This window comes from Haliotis rubra, unplaced genomic scaffold, assembly GCF_003918875.1.
Source record: "Haliotis rubra isolate DU_JTF1 unplaced genomic scaffold, ASM391887v1 Scf248, whole genome shotgun sequence".
Taxonomy (NCBI): domain Eukaryota; kingdom Metazoa; phylum Mollusca; class Gastropoda; order Lepetellida; family Haliotidae; genus Haliotis; species Haliotis rubra.
This window is the reverse complement of record NW_025766536.1, coordinates 1295380-1320201: the sequence shown is the minus strand read 5'-3', so window position 1 is coordinate 1320201 and position 24822 is coordinate 1295380. Positions and strand designations below refer to the sequence as shown.

Genomic DNA, 24822 nt, shown 5'->3' with positions numbered 1-24822 from the left:
ATTAAGGTTGGAGGAGTTACCTCCCTTTCCGGTGACCCATTTAGACACCTGAGTATAACAATGTCTACTGTCCGAGAGCTCAGGCAGATTGTGAGAGAACTAGGTGTAGTGGGGTACTCTCGATTGAGGAAACCCCAGCTGTTTAGCTTACTCGACATACAACCCCCTCCAACGATGAAACAACTGAAACTCCAAGCTAAGCAGCTGGGGCTGGCGGGTTATAACCGCCTGGGGAAAGCCGGGCTAGTTGCACTGTTGCACGCCCCCCATACAACGACCACCCACAGTGAAAAAACTCAAACTCCAAGCGAAAGAGCTGGGGCTGGCGGGTAATTCCCTCATGAGAAAGCCAGAGCTCGTCGAACTGTTGCATCAGCACAGAGTCGTCAATCTACAGTTCGTGTGCACTGAACGCGCTGTAGGTAACTACCTGAGAGGCTGGCGGATGAATGTAGACAAGAACATAGACATTGGCGACGTCAAGCCTCTGATCGCTGACAATGAGGAACTGAACGACCTGGGAAGTCTCAAGTTTAAAATCACGGCAAAGATGTCGCTTGATAAACAGCAGACGGACGGTGCCATTGAGTACGTTCAGCCTTACTTCCGGGGTAAACAAGAAGTCGGGACTCAACCCGAGACGGTAGAGGAGTCCATCGACACCTCGCTTCAGCAGATACGAGAGTACCAGGAACGCTACACGCACAGGGGGTCTGGGTGGGCCGTGGACAAGATCAATAAGGTCTATCTTTACATAGCTAAATACGTACCGTTCAGAGGCAGATCGTACCTAGACTTACCCCCCTACAAGAAGAGACAAGCCATGGTCAACGTCAAGAACAGAGGAGACGATTGCATAAGGGTAGCTATCAGGTCTTGTTTCCGACCGACGTTAATTCGAACAGACCTTTGAGCTATCCCCAAGACGATGGGCTCAACTGGGATGGTATAGACGAACCCACCCCCATATCCCATGTCACCAGAATCGAAAAGCAGAACCCCATAGCCATCAACGTCTTCAGGCACGAAGGCAACAAAACGATCGTGCACAGGATCAGCCCAATGGAGGGTCGTTGCGTGATCAATATATTCATGATCCAGCGAGGTGACAAGTATCACTAAGCGTGGATAAAACACTTCAGCAGGCTATTGTACAACCAATCGGCACGCAGAGAGAAGAGACACTTCTGTGAACGGTGCCTGCACGGCTTCACCCAGGCAAACCTGCTGGAATCACACCAGGAGGATTGCCTAGTTGTGGGGCAGACGGCCATACGAATCGACATGCCCAAGGAAGGCGACAACACCCTAAAATTCGACAACCACAAGAACCAGATGTCTACGCCATCTACCCTGACTTCAAAGCCCTCGTCTAACCCGTTGACATCGGGCCAGCCCCCAACACGCACAAAACACAGGGGCACGAGGCCTGTGGGTTCGGATACATAGGGAAACGAACGCTCCTGTGGTGTACAGGGGTCCCGACGCGGCTGAAAAGTTTCACATGTGCTTGCAACAAGAATTAAAAACCATCAGGAAGAGGTTGTACATCGTCGTTCCCATGCATATGACCCAAGCCAACCGGCAAGCTCATGGCTGCAGCACTAACTGCCACGTGTGTGACGGCCCGCTGAACGGCGATTCGGTGAGAGATCACTGCCACATCACCGGTGAGTACAGAGGCGCCGCTCACAGCCCGTGCAACCTCAATCTCAGAATCAACCCAAAAAGAATCAACATTCCCGTGGTCTTCCACAACTTGAGAGGGTACGACTCTCACTTGATCATGCAGGCCATCGTGAGGGTCGACGTCAACCTGACGTGCACCCCCAACAAAATGGAGAGATGCATCTCCTTCTCCTTGAACGGCCTGAGGTTCATAGACTCAGTTCAGTTCCTGCTGTTGTCTCTCGACAGTTTGGTCAAGGCCAACGATACCTTCCCCATCACCAATCAATACACCGACGCCGAGACTCGGCCCCTGCTGATGAAGAAGAGTGTTTACCCCTACAAGTACATGGACAGCTGGGCCAAGTTCGCCGAGACCTGACTACCCCCCATCATCCGATCTGTACTTGAGAACAGACGTACTCTTGCTGGCTGACGTGTTCGAGACGTTCAGAAAGACGTGTTTCAAGCAGTATCAACTCAACCCCACATGGTATTACACCAGCCCCGGTCTCTCTTGGGATGCCTTGCTGAAAAAGACTGGGGTCAAACTAGAACTCCTCACCGATTACAACATGCACCTGTTCATTGAGAAAGGATTGCGAGGTGGGATCTCCATGGCTTCCAAACGCTACGCGAAAGCCAACAACGAGTACGTGAAGGGCTACGACTCTAGTAAGCCCACCACCCACATCCTCTACCTCGACGCCAACAACCTGTATGGCTGGGCCATGAGCCAGTATCTACCCACCGGGGGATTCGAGTGGGTGCCTGAGATAGACGTCATGAGCATACCGCCGGATTCGGGGAAGGGTTACATACTCGAAGTGGACTTCGAGTATCCAGTGGCATTACATAAGTCACACAACGGCTACCCCCTGGCTCCAGAACGTTTGATGGTGGACAAGGACTTGATGTCTGACTACCAACGGAACTTGCTGGGGGGTAATAAGCCGGCCAACGTTGAAAAACTCGTACCCAACTTGATGCCCAAACCCAAGTACACCATTCACTATCACAACCTGCAGCTGTACCTGTCGCTGGGTATGAGGCTGACTAAAATTCATAGGGTGCTCAAGTTCGACCAAAGCCCCTGGATGGAGCCCTACATCAGAATGAACACGGACCTCGCAAAAGTTGGCCACCAGTGACTTTGGGAAGAACCTCTACAAGCTCATGAACAACTCGGTGTTCGGTAAGACGATGGAGAACCTGAGGAAACGCATGACCATGAAGCTGGTCTGGTTGAAAGAGGAAGACAAGCTCAAGAGACTGATAGCCAGCCCAACATTCAACCGGAGCAAGATATTCAACGACGATCTGGTGGCCCTGCACATCAGGAAAAGACACATCAAATTCAACCGGCCCGTCGACGCAGGGATGAGCATCCTCGACGTCTCCAAGCACCTGATGTACGACTTTTACTACAACGAGCACAAGAAGCAGTACGGCGACAGGTGCGAAGTGCTGTATACGGACACTGATTCCCTGCTGATGGAGCTTCGAACCGAGGACGTGTACGAGGACATGAAGAAGCACATCCATTTGTATGACACCAGCGACTACCCCAAGGGCCATGCCATGCACAGCATGGTTAACAAAAAGGTCCTCGGTAAGAGTGTGCCCGCACCTTCAAGCATCGGATGAATACGCTGAGAAGCGAAGGACACAGAATATACGGACTGAAGATAAACAAGACGTCCCTGTCGCTGATGGACACATACATAAGCTTGCCAAAATAGCGAAAGTATCCCCGGACAAGGCCAAAGCGTCGATGGGAAAACAAGCCCTGTGGCAGATCTACCTACCAGCACCACGCTACGTGACTAGACGAAAGTTCGGTGTGCCGACGCCCAAAAGCGTCCACCAGGCCGACCTCCTGTTCCTACCACACAACAAGAGGTACAAGTATGCCCTAACAGTCGTTGACGTGGCCAGCCGCTACAAAGAAGCGGAACCCTTAACTTGAAAGACTCGGCCCAAGTAGCCCGCGGATTCGAGTGCATATACAAGCGCAGTCCGCTGACATGCCCAACAAAGCTGCAAGTCGATCCCGGATGGGAGTTCATGGGTGCCGTGTCATAACTGCTAGACAAGCACGGCGTCCAAGTCAGGCGTGGCACGGCCGGAGCTCATCGCAGTAAAGCCATAGTTGCGAGATTCAATGGCCAACATGGAGAGACGATCGACGGAATGCTTAAGGTTAATTTCAGTTGTGGGAATAACATATTATTTCATGTAGATATTCACAATCTGACTCATATCTCTTCACCTGTGCACAAATACCACCGATGCACCAGGTAAAATCCCAGGATGTTATGTATAGTGAAATCGTTACGTATTGTACAATGATATTGTGACCTCTCACTGGATTGGTCAATGCGATGGGAGGCATTCATGCATTCAAAATTCGTTGTCAGATAATGATGATGCTAAGTGTTAACAAAAAGCAAGGTACCCATAACAAACACATGCACCATGCAAAACATGAAACCTTCGCTTCAGCTGACCAATCTCCCTTTCTATAACAGATCGTGTGTGCTTGTGTGCTCTGAAATAAAATCAAAACAAAAAAAATCATTTTCTATTGACAGTGTTTTATATTTCTGTCCCTTATAGGAAACATGAAATTTGAACATATGTCATTATCAAAGAGAAGTTGGAATTTACATTGTGCAGTGACTTTACGCTAATAGTCCATACCAATCTTATTTCAGGTTTTACAAAGCTATTTTAATGGCAAATAAAATATTATTCTAATTACATTCTGTATATGGGATATTTGTGAAAAGAAACAATTAATAGATGCAATGATTCATGATATTGATTATATTGTAGAAAAATGACACCTGCATTTAATGAATAAATTTCGTTTTTAATTTGATGGGAGCAAAGGTATGTATTTAAAAATTTACATATTGATAACTGGATTGCAGTGAAGTCCTGTATACTTTTGTGATGATGCAGGGTAAAGTAATAACAACTTGTGTTACAATTTGATTAATATCCAAGAAATAATGATCTTATTTCTGGGATTATCCTGCAGGATTTTAGAAGAAACACACAAGGAAAGGGAAATTACTCTAACCAATAAAGTTAAAGGGGATGTTGCAGACCGTGCCCTTTTCATGACAGGCTCAACATGTGTGCATATCCGTCAAAACTCTCTGTGGGTAGGTAAAATGTAGTTTTTATGTAGGCTAGTTCGTTATAATGGTTGTTTTGAGCACACTTATCTATCGTTTACAGATCACAAGGTAAAAAATACAAGGAAATATATCATACCTGTTGTAATCTGTCTGGGGGCCGGGTTGAGGTCTCAAATATGACTTTAGTAACCAGCGTTTGCAGGGGTAGCCACTGTTTCCGAGTAGATGGCAACTTGTGGGCATGTAGCTCCTCTCAAACAGCACTTTTACACCACTCTCGTTTAATATGCGAGCGTCATGGGTAGAACCAGGCCACCTCGCGATCACATCCAAAATGTTTTCGGTTCACGTATTCTGCCTCATGATCTCGCGGTGCAATTATTCGTACGTGTGTACCATCAATGACACCACTGAGGCCTGGGAAACCTGCTATGTTCATGAACGCTGCTTGTTTTCTTTGTATTTCACGCATATGAACTGGGAATTTTATGAACTGCTTCACGATAGATGGCGATGTTAAAGCATTCAATGTATCATTAATGACACAGCTGATCGTGGACTGTGACGTTTACCTGTTGCTAAATAGCGTAAGGTGATGGCAATTTTCAGTTCAGGTGCTATAGCGTAATTTCTTTCTGTGGGTGATTGCAAAGATTCTCTCAACAAATCTGTCACATATTTGATCCCCACTCGATCAAAACGGCTTTTTCACTAATTCATTGTCATCGTAAAAAGTTAAAACGACCTTACGTTGTCGAAAACTTCTGAGGTGAGGGATGCGTTGTCTAGCGGCCGCCATTTTGTTGAGTTAAGAAAATTTTTCAGTATTTTCTACACTTAGGAGTAACTTTTGATTTTATTTTATTCTAATAAATACGGCCCCAGGTTCTTAATGTATATTTGTTACATCAGTGATTTCTCATCGATGTATTATAGGAATGATAATGACATTCTTAACCTGATGCTGCTTCAAGTGTGTACCTTTAATTTCGTTTCAACGCATTTGGCTAAGATGATTCTCTGAGTATGTTCGTTACATGAATGCTTAAGGGTATACATATATTCATGTCAACAAGAATGTCCGAGTGCATTACCATGCAGAGGCGTATCATACACCCAACAATGTCCCATATTATATTGTGTTTAGTTTGGTTGTAGTTTAACGCCTCAGGCAGCAATATTCCGGCTATATGGCAGCGGTCTATAAATAATCGAGTCTGGATTAGACAGTCAGTGATGATCGATCTACGCAATCGATCTACGTAATTGGAATACGTTGACATGTGTCAACCAAGTCAATAGCCTGACCACCCAATTCCGTTAGTCGCCTCTTACCACAAGCATGGGTTGCTGAAGACCAATTCTAACCCGGATCTTCACGAGTTGTGAGTCATCCAGGTTGAAAACATGTTATTTCTAATATTTTGTATCTTTTGAAGAGTAAAATAGTTATGCATTTCGAAATATCTGTTCATGTTGAAGGCGTTCTGTAGAGTAGAGACGTTCATGACTTTGAGAGATTTCATCCTCGGTGCTATTTTCTGATGATAAAAATTCATTTCAAACGCTGAACATGCATATGTTTAGTATCAATGTTCAATTAATTTTAGTATCAATTAATACGCTTTAGGGGCGGTGGGGTAACCCAGTGGTTAAAGCGTTCGCTGGTCATGGAGAAGACCAGGTTCGATTCCCCACATGGGTACAATGTGTTAACCCCATTTCTGGTGTCCAAGGCCGTGATATTGCTGGAATATTGGTAAAAGCGTCGGAAAATCTAAACTCACTCACTCAGTCACTTACTAAAAGCAGGCAACGCAAAACATAGCCGTGTGATTATTATTCTGAATTACTGTTACATATTATATTAATGTTTGACATCATGAACAATGATTCCTTTATCTTAATGCAAAATCACATTTGGTGTATCTTTGCTATTTTTGCTATCATTTGACAATTTTATGGTCGAATTACCCGCAAGAGATAAAGCTGAATCTCTGATACGATGAAGCTTTATTCTTAGAGTTGGCACTTATCAATGCCAGCTGGAAGTCTGAGACACTGTAATTGCGATTTGATTTCCTTTTGAATTGCTCCGTTACATGTATCAAACATAATCACGTTAACACAGACGGTTAAAATATATATAAATGGACGGCATCGTGAAAAAGCTGCATATTTAATTGTTGTCTTTGCCATTTCATTTTTCGCCTGTTCTACCACATGGAACATGTTTTCAGTTGTTAGCTAATATGGCTTTACAATAACATCATGACTATGTGGCGTTTTGTCAATCCTGGGAATATGTTCCTACTTTTAATAGCGTGCCTCACATTCGATGTTGCTGTTTGTCAACTGCCAGATACGTCGACCTATCGTTCGGAAGTCTTCAAGAACATAGGCATCAAGTTATGCCAATTCAAATGTATACAAAGTGGCTTCTGTCAAGCTCTTGAATACAATATCAGACCCTCACTTGTCAACTATCGGAAATGGATCATGATACGTTTACGAATGGGACCTAACACTTCGTTGGAGCTAAGGACTTAGCCAATGTAAGTTTTACTGTGTTGGTGTGTTTTGTTTTGCTTCTTTGTTTTGTTTTCAGGGAGGGTGTGTGCGCGTTTGTGTGTGGAGAGGGATGTTTTTCCTTGTTGTTTGGAGCTATCGTTACCTCTGTGAATGCACAACATTATGTCTAATCACAATCGTTGACATCAGTTGTAATAACCCCAAGATGTGATTCAAAGTTTCACTTTCCTACATGAAACCTTTCATAGTTGTTCCAAGTGACAAGACTTTGTGCGTGAGTCTCCAAACCTGAGAACATGTGTAAAGTCATACTTTTAATTAAGAATCTGGATAAAACATCATTAAAGTATAGTGTATCAGGAAGAAGTGTATCTGGAGACAGACCTGCCCATGACACCACCAGAGTCCCCTGCAGAGTCTGCTACTTTCATCTCTGTCATCAGACTGACTGTGAAATCTTTAATTTTCTCCAAGGTTTGCTATGCCTTACTGACGTACAGTGTCAAAGATTGCAAAAAATCAGGACACGTCAGCATGTATCATATCTTTAATATCTAAACATGAACATACCAACCCAGGTCTGAAGCTTTGTATCGGCTGCCTGTCAAGGCAAAGACAGAATAGTTTCTCTGAGCGACTTCCAATGCTTGACCCGTCCATTACTTCGGGAGCTCATTGCAAGGGTAATCAGCATCTGCTGACAAATGTCAACTAAAACCTTTCAAGTCCTTTGATCAAATGATATACACTTATGCAGCAATGTCAGTTTAGAATTCATTCCCTGCTTCCATCAAGTGGTCAAATCCTCACCCCCACCCCAACCGCAAAACCTCCACCCTCTTTAAAATGAGGCCAAGAAGAAACCATCTCTACAAACGCTGACTTCTAATTCCCACCTTTTCTTAACCTCCAGCTCTGAATCCATATGCTTTTGATGTTACACCCAGATCATGTACTCGTCCATTATTATTGTCGTCAGTATCTGCATAATGAGATTCCAAGCATCTGTACTAGAACTTGCACATTTATTGCCTAAAGAAATATACGAATGGATGGTATAATACGCTCAAGATATGTGTCCTACTTGCTCATGTTTTAGGTCCGAGCTGGCTCCTGTCAGTTGAAGACATGCCCAAACATGAGGTGTCTGGAGACTCGAACTGGCCAAACTGAATGTGTAAAAGGTAAATGTTGCAGCAAGTAAAACTTCAATCAGTATGTCGGGGTGACGAGTAAACCAAAGCTTAATTCTAAAACCCTACGTCAACATCAAACCTATTCCTTGAAAGAAAGGGGCGGTGGGGTAGTGTAGTGGTTAAAGCGTTGGCTCGTCACGTCGAAGACCCGGGTTCGAATCCCCACATGGGTACAATGAGTGAAGCCCATTTCTGGTGTCCCCCGCCGTGATATTGCTGGAATATTGCTAAAAGCGGCGTAAAACCAAATTCAGTCAGTCAGTCCTTGAAAGAAAATATATCCTTTGTGAAGAGACAACAAAATGGATTTGTACTCTGTGTTCCCGTGTTGTTGAACTGCACACTTGACTTGCCTTTGTATGTGTTTGTGACTATAGGTTAAATATAGGTTCAATATTAGAGCGTGATTCATATTTAATAATGTGTGTGATAGTCTTTGTTAGTGTATCAAGGCGTGGAGTCTATATGTGATACAAATAATACAAATAACTCTCTTGTACTCGGAAGTATTGGTACTCCACCTTTTCCATCTATCCATGTTTTTACACGTTTCTCACAATACAGGTAATGATGATTAACACAATCTTCATCTCTCAATATCTCTATGGTAACACTCCTGATTGTCTAAACATTTCGTTTCTTCAGTAGAACTGTGATAAAACCAAATGCAGTAAAATATTTCACAAACAAGGAATTCTAGTGCGGATTGTATAATGTCAGCTTGTTTGAATGACGTGACCGACACAGACAGAACATGCTTTATTCCTCAAGTGGTAGGGAATAGGTGAACATGATGAAAATGTGATATCTTCGTTCTTTCGCTTTTTAATCGTTCGATCACTCATTCATTTCTTTGCTACATTACCAACGTAATACCATCAATACATCAGATAAAGCATATTCAATATGACGCTTACACCAGCTTCGTAAGAAACAATAATCTTTCTTTTCGGTGGAGGTTGTTTGTTTAGAATCGTTTAAAAACTCTGGAGAATAGCAGAGTAGTACCATTCATATATACATAGAGAAAAAAGTTAAACCCCCCCCCCCCCCTTCCAGTCTTTTTAGATGTCGGGGAACCACAAATGATAATCCAATAATCATGATATAGTGGACGTGTGCAAAATTGGACAGATATCAAAGAATAATCATTTGGCAATACAAGAACACCAGAATTAACGAATTCACTATAACACGGATGTAAGTTCACCTGGGAGATTGCCCTGTAGCATCAACAAGTCTAACATGCAATCATGTGAGAAACATCCCCAAAATTATCACTGAACTTCCTCCGAAAGGAACCAAGGGAAGGATATTCCTGGGAGTAAGTCTGTGTGCCATTGTTCACGGTAATGATAAACCATTGGAGAACAGCAAATTAAATAGGGAAATTATCACGTATGATCATACTGCATTTGGGAATATTATTGTTGTTAGGATGCACGTGCATGTTTTGTTGTGTTGTGGCGTTCAGATTTCATTGTTGTTGTGTTGTTTCATGAGTTGTGGCCACACATTGACAAGACAATAGTGATATATTTATACTAATGGACCTGTCACCGTTTGTGACTACTAAATGTTCACTGGCATTTTAACATGGGAGGTCCTCAACTTGTCTCTATGTATATATCGCATGCATATTATCTCTCTCTAAATATACAGTGACATTTATCATCATGATACTTGTGTGCACACTTGTTAAGGTTACTTAGGAGATAAACGTACTGTGTTTGGAAATTAGATGAATGTTAGACCGAATTGATAGTCTCTTAATTTCATTTGAAGCCTAACGCGTAGCTCTGGTTCAGAGAAGCAAAAAGTATACACAAAATATGTTCCAAACCTCAAACAATATTTCTAAAGTAGCTTTGCTTTTAGAAACGATATTTTCAAACGAACACCCCGAAGTTTTAAAACTGTTGAATTGACGGGAGTAATGTGTTGTGATGGAATTACAACTAGAACGAAGCCTGCCCTTATTTAATACAGTAGTTAAGGTATTTGTATGTGTCACATATGTTATACAGATTTACAAATGTCATCATTGCAAATACGATTGAAAGGAAAACGAAGGTTTGTCTTTTGAGTGAATTAGACTGATCCTGTAACACATGTAATATTTGGGACTATACTTTCTCAGTGAAGATCAGATTCTATTAGTTTGATTCGAACCAACACCTAATAATAATAATATGTGTATTTATACCGAGCTGGATTCGATACAAAAATGTATGCTCAAAGTGCTACATATAAAGATGATTGGAGTGCTACAAGACATTAAACATTTATACATAAAATAGTTGAATCTTTTGAGGATATGTTAGTCAGTGTAGTATTTTCTAAAGAGAAGTGTTTTTAAGGCACATTTGAAGGAATCAAGGGATGCTGTTTGTCTGAGTTCGTGTGGCAGCTGGTTCCATAGTGTTGGAGCTCTATAACTAAAGGAGCCGTTAACCGAAGGCTTTTAGTTTCCGTCTTTGGATGACCAATAGATGTTGATCAGCTGATCGTAAGGCTCTCGATGGAACATGTTTGGTCACCAACTCATTGAGGTAGTCCGGAGCACTTTCCTGATAGCACTGGTAGGCTAGACTCAGGATTTTATACTCCACTCTGGCTCTTATGGGCAGCCAGTGTAAGGCTCGTAAAACTGGGGAGATATGTTCTCTCTTGGACACTTTTTGACAATGCGAGCTGCTGAGTTTTGTACTCTTTGTAATATTGAGATGAGTCAGGCACCTACTCAGCAGCACACAACGTCAGCGATCTAACCCGCTCGGCCAGTAGGCTTCCTTTTGGTGATTTACTCTGAGAGAGTCTATGTTCGAATCCCGGTATTCAACTAAATAAAACTACCAGAATATCTACTCTACCGACAGAGTGTAATTGAAATATGACATATCACAAGGAACTACGACCACTTTCTGGATATCATTGTGTATTCATAGATTAATCATGATCGATGATGTCTTAGTGTCCATCAGGGTTATATTTGGGAGCATCAGAGTGTGGGTCAATATGAATGCCAAGCGTGAAAGAAAGAAAATCGAGCGCAAATATCGTTTGGCTTCTACATTCGTTGATTGCACCCTATCAAGTTATATGGCATATATTACTATTAAACATAAGAACGGATGAAGTGCATCAGTGATTGTCAGAGAATTGCTTGTTCTCTTTCCTGTCATGTTACATTCAAGTACATGCTTCTTAAGAAACAGGACTTTTCATTACCTAATTATAAGGTTGTTTTGTAACTTTCTTTAACAGCTTCCAACAATGTGTTCATCCGTCTCATCATCATTGCTATTCTTATAGATAGATATCTGACGATGTAAATGCGGTTGAAACCCTGCTTTTATTTGTTTTACGGAAATGGTCTTTAGACCATAAACATGTAGTTCAGATATAGATCCAGCACAAATACACGCACGTGTATATGGATCATGCTGTGTTTGAGTTCTATATCTGCTTTACATAAGCAGGTCAAACTACAGTAGCTGAAGGATTATTATTCTGAAGAATCAAGGAGTGACTGTTGTTTATCAATATCTAACATCACAAACAATGGACAATAATTCGTTTATCTTAATGCAAAATCAGTGATTCTTTTGCTTTTCTTTTATGTTGAAATAGTTGAAATCTTCACAAGAGTAAAAGTTTCAGGATAAGAAACACTGTATCCTTATCATTGCTACTTAACGGAGCCAGATATAACTCTAAAACACTCTAATAGCTATTTAATGTCCTTTCGAATTCATATGCTACTCTCATTATACAAAATGTGAAAACAAAGAGATGATAATCGCGAAAAGGCTGCATATTTAATTCTTGTCAGCGACAGTTCCTTTTCATGTCCAAATACGTCCTCGTGATATTTTCAGTTGTACGCTTTTATAGCTCTGTGAACAGCAAGATGACAACGTGGCATTCAGTCATTCATGAGATCATGTTCCAAACTTTAATAACGTGCCTCACATTTGATGTGGCTATTTGTCAACTGCCAAATACGCCAACCTATAGATCGTTAGTCTTCAAGAAAATAGGCATCAACTTATGCCAACTCAAATGTGTTGAGAATGGCTTCTGTCGATCTGTTGAATACACTATTTCGACACTCACTTGTCACCTATTAGAAATGGATCATGATACGATTACAAATAAGGCACAGCACTTTGTTGGATCTAAGGACTTGGCAGATGTAAGTTGGTGTGAGTTGTTTGTCATCAATGTTGTATATTCTCGTGTGGTATTTTGGCTATGATGATCTCTACGTGTTTACAAGATTTGAACATTGTGTCTACAAACATTTCTAGCCAGAATTTCCAATGCCTTTGCATGAAAGGTGGGTCATTAGAGGATACATACCATCAATCTAGTTGAAATAAACACAGCTGGCATTATATATAGATGCTAATGTTGTATAGAGATGTGTCACATCCATGTAAAGAAAAATGAGATTTTCAGTCATTTTAAGAAGTCCAAAATATGAATGCATTGTAGGATGAAGGATTTGATATTGGCGTATGAACATCAGAACTACTTCAAACAAGAACGACAACTGTATTTCTGTTATATTCCAACAATACTAAACATTAATGAAGCACTCGAAAATTTCTGCTTTTAAAATATTTGAACGTTTTTTAAATGATCACAATGATGATGACTGTGAAACCATATTCTAACGTAATTATTTCCACCTGTTCACTTTACAATTCCAAGTGTTTATTTCTAAATACGGTTTAACAATCGCAAATAGGATTTCTTTAGTGGATAGGCAGTTAAAATAACATATGCATGTATTCCAGCTGTTATATGTCCCAAAATAATACACAACACTACGCTGAAAATAATCTCAAACTGACGAAATCGTCGAGGGTCCAAACATGATTTAATTTACGAGATGTCTACTAGTTGCCTAAACTTGCATGTTTAACATTGTTGCCATACACCTAGTGAAATTTGAGTAAAGTACCCCCAGTGACGTGAAATGTAAACGTCAAATTAGACAACACAATTTCTTTTAGCTATGCTCTATATAATGTCAACATAACGACATATGTTTTTAACGATCTTTTAAGCAATTACAACCTCAATCCTTAAGCACATTCTGACTGGTTTGTCGTATTTACATGCATCGAGAGGGGAGCAAGTCTTCTTGGAGACTACAGAAAAAGGGCAAGTGGTAACAAATGGCTGTAAATACTATTTTAGGCCAAGTGTGCGAATGGCGGCTGCTACCGGTATGGCAGGAATTGCTTTAACTTTTCATGAACGTCTGGTGTGATCACTGATTTTCAGTGATTCATTTATTTAGTTTCAACAATTATTCTGCCCTTTACGCCAATAATAACTTGCTTCTGAAAATAGTCAAGACTTGCTATTCTTTTGTTATGACGTTTTACATCATCATCATGAAAACATTTATATAGCGCCAATTCCAGTCCAAAAGTACTGCTCAGTAGCGCTCTCCACACAGCTCAAGAAAGAAAAGTTAGACACTGTATGTTTTCTTAAAGAGGTATGTCTTCAGTTTAGATTTAAAAATCTACAGGTTGTGTATTGTCCTTAGCTCCAGTGGAAGTTGATTCCAGAGAATGGGTGCTGCCGCCTGAATGATCGATCCCCAAATCTGGTGCTGGACATAATGCGTGGGACAACAAGAAGACCAAGATTTTCAGATCAGTGAGGCTGATATCTGGTGATCAGGTCAGATAGATACTTTGGAGCTAGGTTATTGAAACAATTGAAAACAAGGAGATTGAGTTTGTATTGGATTCTGTCTGATATGGGAAGCCAGTATAATCTCTGCAGAACAGGAGTTATGTGAGAGTATTTCTGTGATCTGGAGACAAGTGTAGCAGCAAAATTCTTTACGCGTTGGAGCTTTCCTATTGAGGATTCCTATTGCATATTGAGGATTGAGTCAGGCCAACGAGTAGACAGTCCATCCGAGATGATATATACGCATGGATCAATGAACAGGTTGTCCTCTCATCAAGGTAGAGCCGGATTTGCAAGATGTTCAGTAAGTGGTAGAATGACTTGAAGATTTATAACCACTACTTCGTGGACCGTGGTATTGCACAGGGACAAAGTTAAACACGTTGCAAGAAGTCACACTACCTGATAAACCTTTGTTAATGGATGGGTCTACACCAGAAAGAGCCCATTGAACCTATCATATCTTTTGATAGTGATTTGAAATGCGTTCCAAATAAAAGAATTAGACACCACCAAATCAGAATAAAAGACTTTGCATGTTTTTCAGGATATTGCTGCCTTATATGTAACATTCACGGACAAAAGTTTGTTAATAAAAAGCAACTATATTTCAAATTCAACATTGTTTAGATATAGGAACGTGTTGCCGAAAGTGGACTTGATAGATCATGGTGTAAATTCCATTGCTTGCTGCTGCCAAACTCTATCATACCACTATACGTACCAACCTTATGGTCGAATAATCACAGATGCCTTCTTACTTGTGGACAATTTATCGTGAGCAGCCTGCAACCAACTGTCGAAGAATATTCCAAAGAGTCGACGTTAATGGACTAATAAGTTGAATGCCTTTTCAGATTCAGTAAGTGGTGGCTACATTTGTAGAATGCAAAAAGCGCTAACTGATAATAATTTGATATTGTATTTTATCAAAGCCTAATGCCATCCAAAGTCTGGCTATCCTACGTGAAAAACTAAAGTGATATGCCATAATCAGTTCTTTTATCACATAGCTCACCATTTCATGTCAAATAATGCCACGTACAAGGCCAAGATGTCAGCTGAGGAATGAGAAGCTTTGAGCATACTTGTGATGCTCAGTCTATGTGATTCGTCTGACACCATACACCACGACAAGCTTTTGGTACTCTTGTGCTGTTCAGCGTGAGTATGGCTAATGAAACCTTGGTCCATAAGATGCTTTGAGTTCTCTTGTTCCGCTCAGTCAGAGTATTTCATCTCACGCCATCGACCACGGTAAGCTTTGCATATACGTGTGTTGCTTAGTTTGTTTTTGAGATCAATAAAGGGAAGCTTCTCCTGATCTTCAAGCTGCAAGTAGGAACTGGAGGAAGTAACTGTACGTCGTTTGCCCTTTTCTACTGGCCGATCACAACCATAGACGCAGTGCATCCAACTTACGATGTCTCTCACATCCAGACCCCTGTCTCCTTCCCCATGGTTCCTCCACATAACAAGTATTCCTTTGTAAATTGCATACACATTGCTGACAATTAATTACTAATCTTGCTATCTGTCTGATCATTTAACCAGACAAAAACCTGTACAAAGAACTTAAACTTAGGGATGACGGAGCAGATGCTGAAATTTGATTGACAAGAAAAGGTTACGCTTGTTTGGAATGCTCACCGGATGAAAACAGAGACTGATGGTGTCAGGAGTGCCAACATTAAGTTATCATATTCTCTCAAGAGGGAGTGTATTTAGGTAGTGTATTGATGACCTCTGCAGGGTCTGCAACTTTCATCTCGTTCCATTTGCACTATCCGCCATTTCATCACATTAGACACAACCTACACACGTACTTGGACTCTTTTGCTCAAAGAAAACACACACTTAGTTGATGTTTTTCTAAAAGGCTTTTAAGTCCTACCGAAGAAGATCCAGAGACTGCAAACATTTCAGAACACTTTGTCCCATATATATATCTTTTAAACGCTTGAACATAAACACGAAACACCCGGTTCTTAACGCCTTATAACGACTGCCTGTCACAGCCACGTAGAAATCTGTGTGACTTTCATTGCCTGATTAGAATTCATCCCAACTACTTTAAGGAGCTCATCAACCCATACATTCAACCCAAAAGCCTTTGCATAAGGAATCAGCGCCTGTTGACGATTCCAAAGAAACCTAAATAACATTCACTTCTGTAGCAGCTACATTTAAGAATTCTTTCCCTGCTAACACCATTACACCAATGTCTCCCTTCCCGATATCTTATTTTTGTTTTCCATTAATAAATGATATATTTAGATACCTTCAAATTGTGAACCTGTCGTCCAAATGTTTCCGATTTAGTAGCAGTTTTGATGTTACATTTTGCAGACGATGCCATTGTAGTGTCAGGTAATTATTGTTAGACTACAAACAACGCTGAAAGAAGTATGATTATTTGATGGTCAGTTAGAAATTTGGTTTGCACACGACATCAACTTGAAATCCTGTGCCAAAGATGCATCAATGCGTGCAAAGAAAGTTTTTATAAGCGTCAATATCCATGCAGTTGGGACCTTGTTACCTACTATAGTCTTTGGGCTCTGTGATACCCAGATACAATCATTGGGGCCAGTGGGTAGTGGGGATATCCACATTGTGACTGTTTGAAGATGGTTAACTTTTTAGCATGTAAGAGATTCCTGTATGTATTGTTAATGGTGATGTTAATTATCAGATTAGATGTTTAAAATATTGGTTTAAATTCGTTCATATGCATCACCAACGTCGTCCTAACTTAGCCTACATCATGCAAACGATGCAAACCACAATACTTCACAAGGATGAACAACGTCTTATCAAATTAGCCTTCAGAATGGTTTTACATTTAGATGACATGGGAAAGAACACAAGGTCATTGTATAATAAAACCGTCTTTTTTCACATGGTATGCTTATGACAGTAAGTTGGATGTAAATGTAGAGATGTTTCTTACAATAATTTAGAAATCGACATATACATATGTACTACCAAGAATGGCATTCTACTTCAAAGGATAGTTCACGCTGTAAATATACTATTCCAAAAGAAACGCATAACCCAGAAGTATACTCAGCAGCAAAAAAACGTCAGCACTATCAAAATCAGATAGGCACTGTAATCAAATCATTACAGAAATGGACATAATAAGCGGATCAAAAACATTTATTTACAATATGTTGACACATAAATGAATAACTCAGCGCAACTTCAAGACATTACGTAAACGTTTGCAATCCATTCAGACTCTTGACTTTTGTATCTAGTGTGACCACCACGCGCGGCAATAACTGCAGCACAGCTTCTATGCATGGAGTGCACCAATTGATTGACGAAGGCCATTGGCACCTGGAACCACACTCTGAGAAAGGCCTATTCCACCCCATTCCATGATGCTTGCACCTCCCCATGAGAGTCTCTTTCCATATCACATTGGTCTGAGTAACGCTGGCCACTTCGTAGCCATATTCGTGTTCTGCCATCTGCAGCTGATGCGCAGTCGCAGCATCCTGCTGACGTTGTAATGTGATTGTTTCAACCTGGTTTGGGGGTGCATTTTATAGGGCTGGTCCTTGTGAACAGCACGTGCAGCATGAGTTGCATGGAAAACATGGAGAACACCGTGCCATCTACGAGATCAGGTTGTGTTTTTGAGACCATTTCCTGGGTTCCATTCTGAGTTTGGGAAGGAATGTCTTTGCTCAGGTAAAGTTGGAGATGTTGTCAAAAATATACAATCAAAACATTAAATGAGTTTACAGCTATCCGTTTCTGCGATGGAAAATTCCAAACTGACGTTTCTTTTGTTGCTTAGTATATGTTGCGAAAATGTTGTATTTTGAAACATGTATAACTCGTCCACAAATAGAGTTTAGTACATGAATTTTTCCATCAGTTTAGAAGAAGGTAATGACTATACAAACAAGTGGAAATGTAGTACCCGGAAGTACCGATATGGGCTGCAGTGGTCACTCGAGGTGTGCTTGTACGGGGACGGTCATTTGTTATACCTGTTTGGTTGTAACGAGCTGCAGGCAGTGATATCGTGCTCAGACTAACATTCAGACGGCTGGCAACAGAAGATTCATAATCTCCAGCGTGCATTCATTCAATGACGATGTTCCGTGTCGCAGCGTCAAGACGTAGTGATTTTCCTTGAAACTTCTTCAAAATGAATGTCCATTTCCGAAAGTAATATGTCTTTTTATAACCAGACAGTGCATGCTCTTTGCTGCACATTTTCAACTGGAAGGTGATTTCTGTTGCGTTGTGGCGATGCCTTTTTAATCTCATTAAGATCAACATTTTCAGGTAAAGTCGATTTTTGACTTGTTCAATGGTGTAAAATAATGTTATCAACACTTTCATTACATAGTTTGACGATTGTTTGAACACAATAGATAATTAATAGATTTTCGAAAATACAAAATGCCTATGCTTTTCTTTTTTGGGATAGTATATTACAAAACTTTCAAGACCCTACTCCAACCTGAAATTTAATTATCAGTACTCAAGACGGAAACCTTAAAGAACCTTATAGTTCAATATCGGGTTGGTTTATCTGTTTGTAAATGAAGACTAAGGCTGGCCGTTGAAAAATCGAAATATATTTGCCAATTATGCAATATGAAAACAAAACGAAAGTGTAAGTCACTTTGTTTTTGTCTGTCAGTTTACAGTAACATACAGAAAAAAGAAATATTTGAAACCATGTGTCCTGCTTGCTCCTGTTTTAGGTCCGATCTGGCTCCTGTCAGTTGAAGACTTGTCCAAACATAAGGTGTCTGGAGACTCGAACTGGCCAAACTGAATGTGTGAAAGGTTAAATGTGCTCATGTAAAAGTTGAATCACTATCGGCATTAATCCTCTTCCATTTACATACCTTTAATGGGCCACTCAATGGTTATTTAGTCTATGTTGCCGCGTTGTTCAGTTGAACACTTGACTTTCCTTTGCATGTGGTTGTGACAGATAAGTTCACATGGTATTGCAACAGTCCACTATTTAATAGTGGTTCGTAAATAATGGACACAAATTTGTTGGAATAGCACATTGCAACAGGGCACGAAGTCATCCTACAGATAGCATCCTTAACTTGTCTGCTGGGATTAACCTCTTTGGTCATGTGGACAACGAGCTCGGCATCGGATCAGGTGGTCCGTGTCTCAATTGCAGTCAAGGGAAGAGGAAATTTGTAGTCCGTTACACGATGTTATAGAAAAGGTGTACCTGCATTAACATTATAATGCAACTACAAGTGAGTTTTAGATCGAAACTAAAGCATACCATCGTTTTTATCTTTTATGTGCTGAAGGACAGTCATGGGAATCGATGTTAGAGTCTGAACGGACATACTTTTTTACAGCATGACATGGCTGAAGGATCGCCTTGGGATGTCTGTACAATCTCTCTGCATTACTTGGCTAACAATACAATTCACGTGGTACTCGGAATATCTGTACTCGATCTTTTTCAGCTCTCTATGTCTGTACACTTTTTATTATTTTCTTTTTTAAGAAGTCTCTAGTTCTGGTGTTTTTTTATTGTTTCATTGGTTCATTCATTCCTCGTTTGTAAGTTTGATTTGAAAAATAAATACATTATGTTTATGTAAATTTAGTTTTGTATATTGGAAATAATGAAGATAACTCTTCAATGTGTTTAGAATAAGCCTCATATCTCTTCACCTGATTACAAATGGCACCTTATCAACAGAATTTGTAAGGATGATGCGTACACAAGCTTCAATGTCATTCCTGGGTTTTTTCCTTGAAAATAGAAAGTAATTGTAAAATTATTAAATATAGTTACTCTTGCTGGAGTAACCCTGTTAGCCAGTATATGATCTTTCGTGTAAGCGATCCCACCCAATGCAGGGCTAATAAGTGACTTTCATTGGAATCACGCAGAGTATTTGCGTTTGTCCAACTGTTTCAAGGAGAGGACTGAAATCACCGTAACAATTAATAACTTTATCATTTTGTTACATTTTTCTCATTAAATAAATGGCTTCTAAATGCAACGTCCACTGTGAGAAAACCATGCATTCAAATTTTACAATCAAATAGCGATGATACCGAGTGTCCTGCCCCACCCGTGGCATCCTTAACAAGTACATGCACGGGCAAGTAGCATCGTCAACAAATTTAAATCTTAAATCCTTTCACCTCTAGTGTGTGTTTTTTACGTTTTCTTTTGTTGACGAAAAATATAATTATGGTGTCGGAGATGGTAATACATGCTTTTTACATATACGCTATTATTTTTCTAGGATATGACGGGGTTTTTTTGTATTAAAAGAATGATTTTATGTCTTACTTCAGAAAACTGGAATGACACTGAATTTAAGACAACTCTCCTCGATGCCTGCATTGGTGGAGATTTGGCCCGAGTCAAGTTCATTTTGTCTGATGGCCGTGCAGATATCAACTCAGTGGGGAAGGACAACATGACACCAGTGATGCATGCAGCAAAGGAGGGACATAGAGAAGTGTTTGACCTACTTGTCAGGGAAGGTGCCAACCTGTCTTTATTGGATGATGAAGACAAGAACATTGCTCATTTGGCCTGTATTGGGGGAAGTGTTGAAATCGTCAAATATGTCTTCACCCAGAATGTTGTGGGCATCAACAGTCGAGATCTCGACGGATTGACACCAGCAATGACTGCAGCTTTATACAAAAGAAAAGACGTGTTTGATTTACTTGTGGAAGCAGGAGCAGATCTGTTATTGCTGAATGAGTTCGGAGAAACCATACTTCATAGGGCCTGTGAAGGGGTAATGTGCAGATAGTCAAGTATCTCATGAAACATAACATTGTGGACATTGAAAGTCGAGACATGGACGGTTGGACACCAGTAATGCAAGCAGCCAGTGAAGGTCATAAGGATGTGTTTGACGTTCTTGTGAAGGCAGGAACATATCTCTCACAAGTGAGTAATAACAAACAAACCATCCTTCATTTGGCCTGTAGAGGGGGAAATACTGAGATAATCAAGTATCTCCTGAAGCATACAACTGTGGACATTGACAGTCGAGACGCCAGCGGCTGGACACCAGTAATGCAAGCAGCCATTCGTGGACATAAGGATGCGTTTGACGTTCTTGTGGAATCAGGAGCAGATCTGTCACAAGTGAGTAATAACAAAGAAACCATACTTCATATGGCCTGTGGAGTTGGTAATGTTGACATAATCATGTACCTCCTGAAACATGACATTGTTGAGATCAACAGTCAAGGTTTCAACGGTTTGACACCAGTAATGCGTGCAGCCAAGTATGGACATAAGGATGTATTTGACGTTCTTGTGAAGGCAGGTGCAGATCTGTCACGCTTAAGTGATCGCAAAGAAACCACCCTTCATGTAGCTTGTACAGGAGGTAATGTTGGGATAATCAAGTACCTCTTAAAACATGACATTGTGGACATCGACAGTCGAGATGTGGACGGTTGGACGCCAGTAATGCATACAGTAACAGGAGGACGTAAAGATGTGTTTGACTTACTTGTGAAATGGAGCGCCGATCTGTCACTACTTGATTATGATAATGACAACATCCTTCATTTGGCCTGTGAGGGAGACGTTGAGATAGTAAAGTACCTCCTCACACTTAATATGTTTGATATCAACAGTCGGGATGGGGACGACTGCACGTCAGTAATGATTGCAGCACGTTGGGGACATGAGGCCATCTTCTTCTTACTTGTTGAGAATGAGGCTGATCTAACAATTATGAATGGTATTGGTGATAACATCCTAGATATGGCTTGTGAAGGAGAAAATGTACATATAGTGAAGTATGCTTCCACACGACACATTGTTGAAGGGCCGTACAGGGAGGACGATCCATGTTGAATGCAGTGTCTAACATATGTAAAGAAATGTTTTAGTAAAGATATCTTTCGTCGTTTTTCCCTGATTAATCAATACTGGACTTCGGTGTTGACATTCAAATGAAATATGGGTATTAATCATCAATGCCGTGAATAGGCACATAAATGGGCACCAAATGTGCTTCTCACTTGATTTACTTCTTTGCGCACTAACTGGTTGGATTTCAAAATCATTTCACATGACTTCAATATTGGCTATAGTGATGAGCTGATATATTTCAATGATTTGTCACATTTATATTTGAGCATGAACATTCAAAACTTCTCAGAATGATATGTATTTACCAATCACTAATTCCCGCAACGGTTTGTAAAAGGAAAGTTCACGTTTGGTAATTGGGTATGGAAAATTAATGGCTTATTGACGAGTGTTGTAAGAATTACAGATTTGTATCATATCCATTTCAGAAAACATGTCTCTCAATTCTTGTATTTCCCAAACAAGGATACATGCTTACAGGAGGTTAATATAACAAGTATGACATACATGCAAGTGTAATATTGTCTATATAACACATTTTATCTGAAAAGCTCCTTTTGAGCTTCCTTTCAGAAAAATGCACCGATCACAAAACAAATCTGTCTAAGGATGTTGACGATCCTCAGCTCTTACACCATCACTCTGACCATGTCGCAATAAGATTTTTATGAATTTGCTTATTTCCATCTTGTCTGTAATAAATGATTTTGCAAGCACACGACATCTTTCAAGAACAGGTTTATGGCAACGAAAAGGAAATGTATTGATAGTTATATAGAAGGTGTCAATGATAATCTTCATCAGTTGTGTTTTATGTGAAAAAACAGTTTCATGTTTGAAAGTTTCCCAGGTATGTCTCCATGACTTGTAAATAAACAATTATCCAGCCCATGTAGCTTGCCATCATCGGCCCGACATCGGCCCGACGTCGTGTGCATTATGGGCAACATGCATGTGCATACACAAGCCCATACACCTGTTATTAACATTAACTTTCCTTTTACGCAATGGTGGTTTGTCGTTTTGTAATATCAGTCATTTCGACTTAGTATGGTTTCTTTTGCCCGTTAGTTTAGTTGCTCACTTCACTTCTCCACGGTGAATACATATTTGATAGCATGTACCACAATTTATAAATGAATACTAGTTTATATGTGTATCAAAAAAATATATAAATGTGAAAATACATCTCCTAAACATTTCATGTTTTTAAAACGTTTTATTTAATGAATTTGTATGGTTCCAGAAACAGTGTGTTCTACGAACGTTTGGTTCTAAAATTCAGTAACCACCTAAAAAGCTTCTGAATGTTTATGTGAATGTTTATGGTTCAGGAAACATTGTAATAAAATTTTCTGTCAAGATGTGGTTTTAACTTTTCAGTAAAATAATAACCGTTAACAATAAGGTTACATGTCTATGGAAAATAGACATTGTTACTCTTAACAAGGAAACATAAAAAAGGATGACAGGCATGTAATCAACACTCTTTATTATTGTTTTTCAGAAAACCCGTACACTTTTCGAGATTACTTCAGAATCGGTTTCAGCCATTATCCATTTTTCTGAAATAAAGAAAAAATGTATAGTAAGTGTATCATGTCAAACCAAGAGATAATAATCAGTTAATGAAGTCTTCCAGCACCTATGTATATGCAAGTGTTTGATGGACACCAGCACACAATGGAAAGTAATGGAAATCCTTGAATACCTAATTTGATAATAGTATCAAATCACACTGAATAGCAACGACAACCCCATCTCTCTTGTTGGTCAGAGGTTGAGTGCAGGTACAAATGCAATTTTTGCAGTAAAAAGCCAAAACGCAATGAACAAGTATATAGACAATGGTACTTAACAGATGCACTTATGTTTACAGATTCACAGCTCCTGGATTATTTCATGTAATCCTCAACAAATCCATCACTTCTGTTTGTATCTGCCTGAATTCTTGTGTCTCATTTTCACCTTTGCTGCAACGAGAATAACAATGTTCCACTTCATAACAAGTTACAAATTGAACTAGATTCCCCAAGCATATATAAGTCTTGTTAGTCCGACGCTGAAATATATTGTGTAATTGCTGGATTGCCTAAAGTTTTGAGTGGGGTCTACGTGTGTAAATTTAACACCAACGTGTTAAAGTTGGATTAGAAATATCTCTGCCCCTATAACAACAAACATGGATTACTGGAGAGCGTTTCTATTATACTAACCTGGAATCCAAACTTGAATTGATTTAAATAGCTATTGTAACCAGCTACATGATTCACGTCTTACTCGCGGAGTGTGATTTCGTTGCGAGAATTGTAACCAGATTCGTTCAGTTTTCGATCACAATATTGTTTCTCATTGGCAAAATGTTTCGATGAACCAAGTGAACCATAAGAAATTTATTTGGTCCTACATTTCCTGAACAAAGACTAAGTAAACTGGAATAAATAATACAGTATCATGAAAAAAACATAGTGATCGAAAATCGAATGACCATTGCCGAGGACCAGTCTTCGCTAACGCCCCGTTATAGCGCAGGAAAATTCTGGCTCTCGTTTAGAAGGGGAATATACATATCCGAAAATGCTAATTGATTCGTTTTGGAAAAATTGAAGAATACACAATGTAAACATTTTACTTCAATGATATCGATCTAGCCTTTTACTGAAAATAGCATGCGAATTTTAGA

General features: G+C 40.1%; 2 protein-coding genes across 2 annotated transcripts; both read left to right on the top strand.

The window, feature by feature from the left end:
• Positions 1–340: 340 nt before the first annotated feature.
• LOC124279237 (probable palmitoyltransferase AKR2) lies at positions 341–21057 on the top strand. Its single transcript, XM_046715049.1, has 4 exons — positions 341–544; positions 1793–1875; positions 15492–15523; positions 20588–21057. The coding sequence occupies exons 1-4, from the start codon at positions 341–343 to the stop codon at positions 21055–21057; spliced, it is 789 nt and encodes a 262-aa protein (XP_046571005.1).
• Positions 21058–21104: 47 nt separating this feature from the next.
• Positions 21105–22121, top strand: LOC124279236 (ankyrin repeat and KH domain-containing protein mask-like). The gene has a single exon (XM_046715047.1). The coding sequence runs from the start codon at positions 21105–21107 to the stop codon at positions 22119–22121; it is 1017 nt and encodes a 338-aa protein (XP_046571003.1).
• The last annotated feature ends 2701 nt before the right edge of the window (positions 22122–24822 follow it).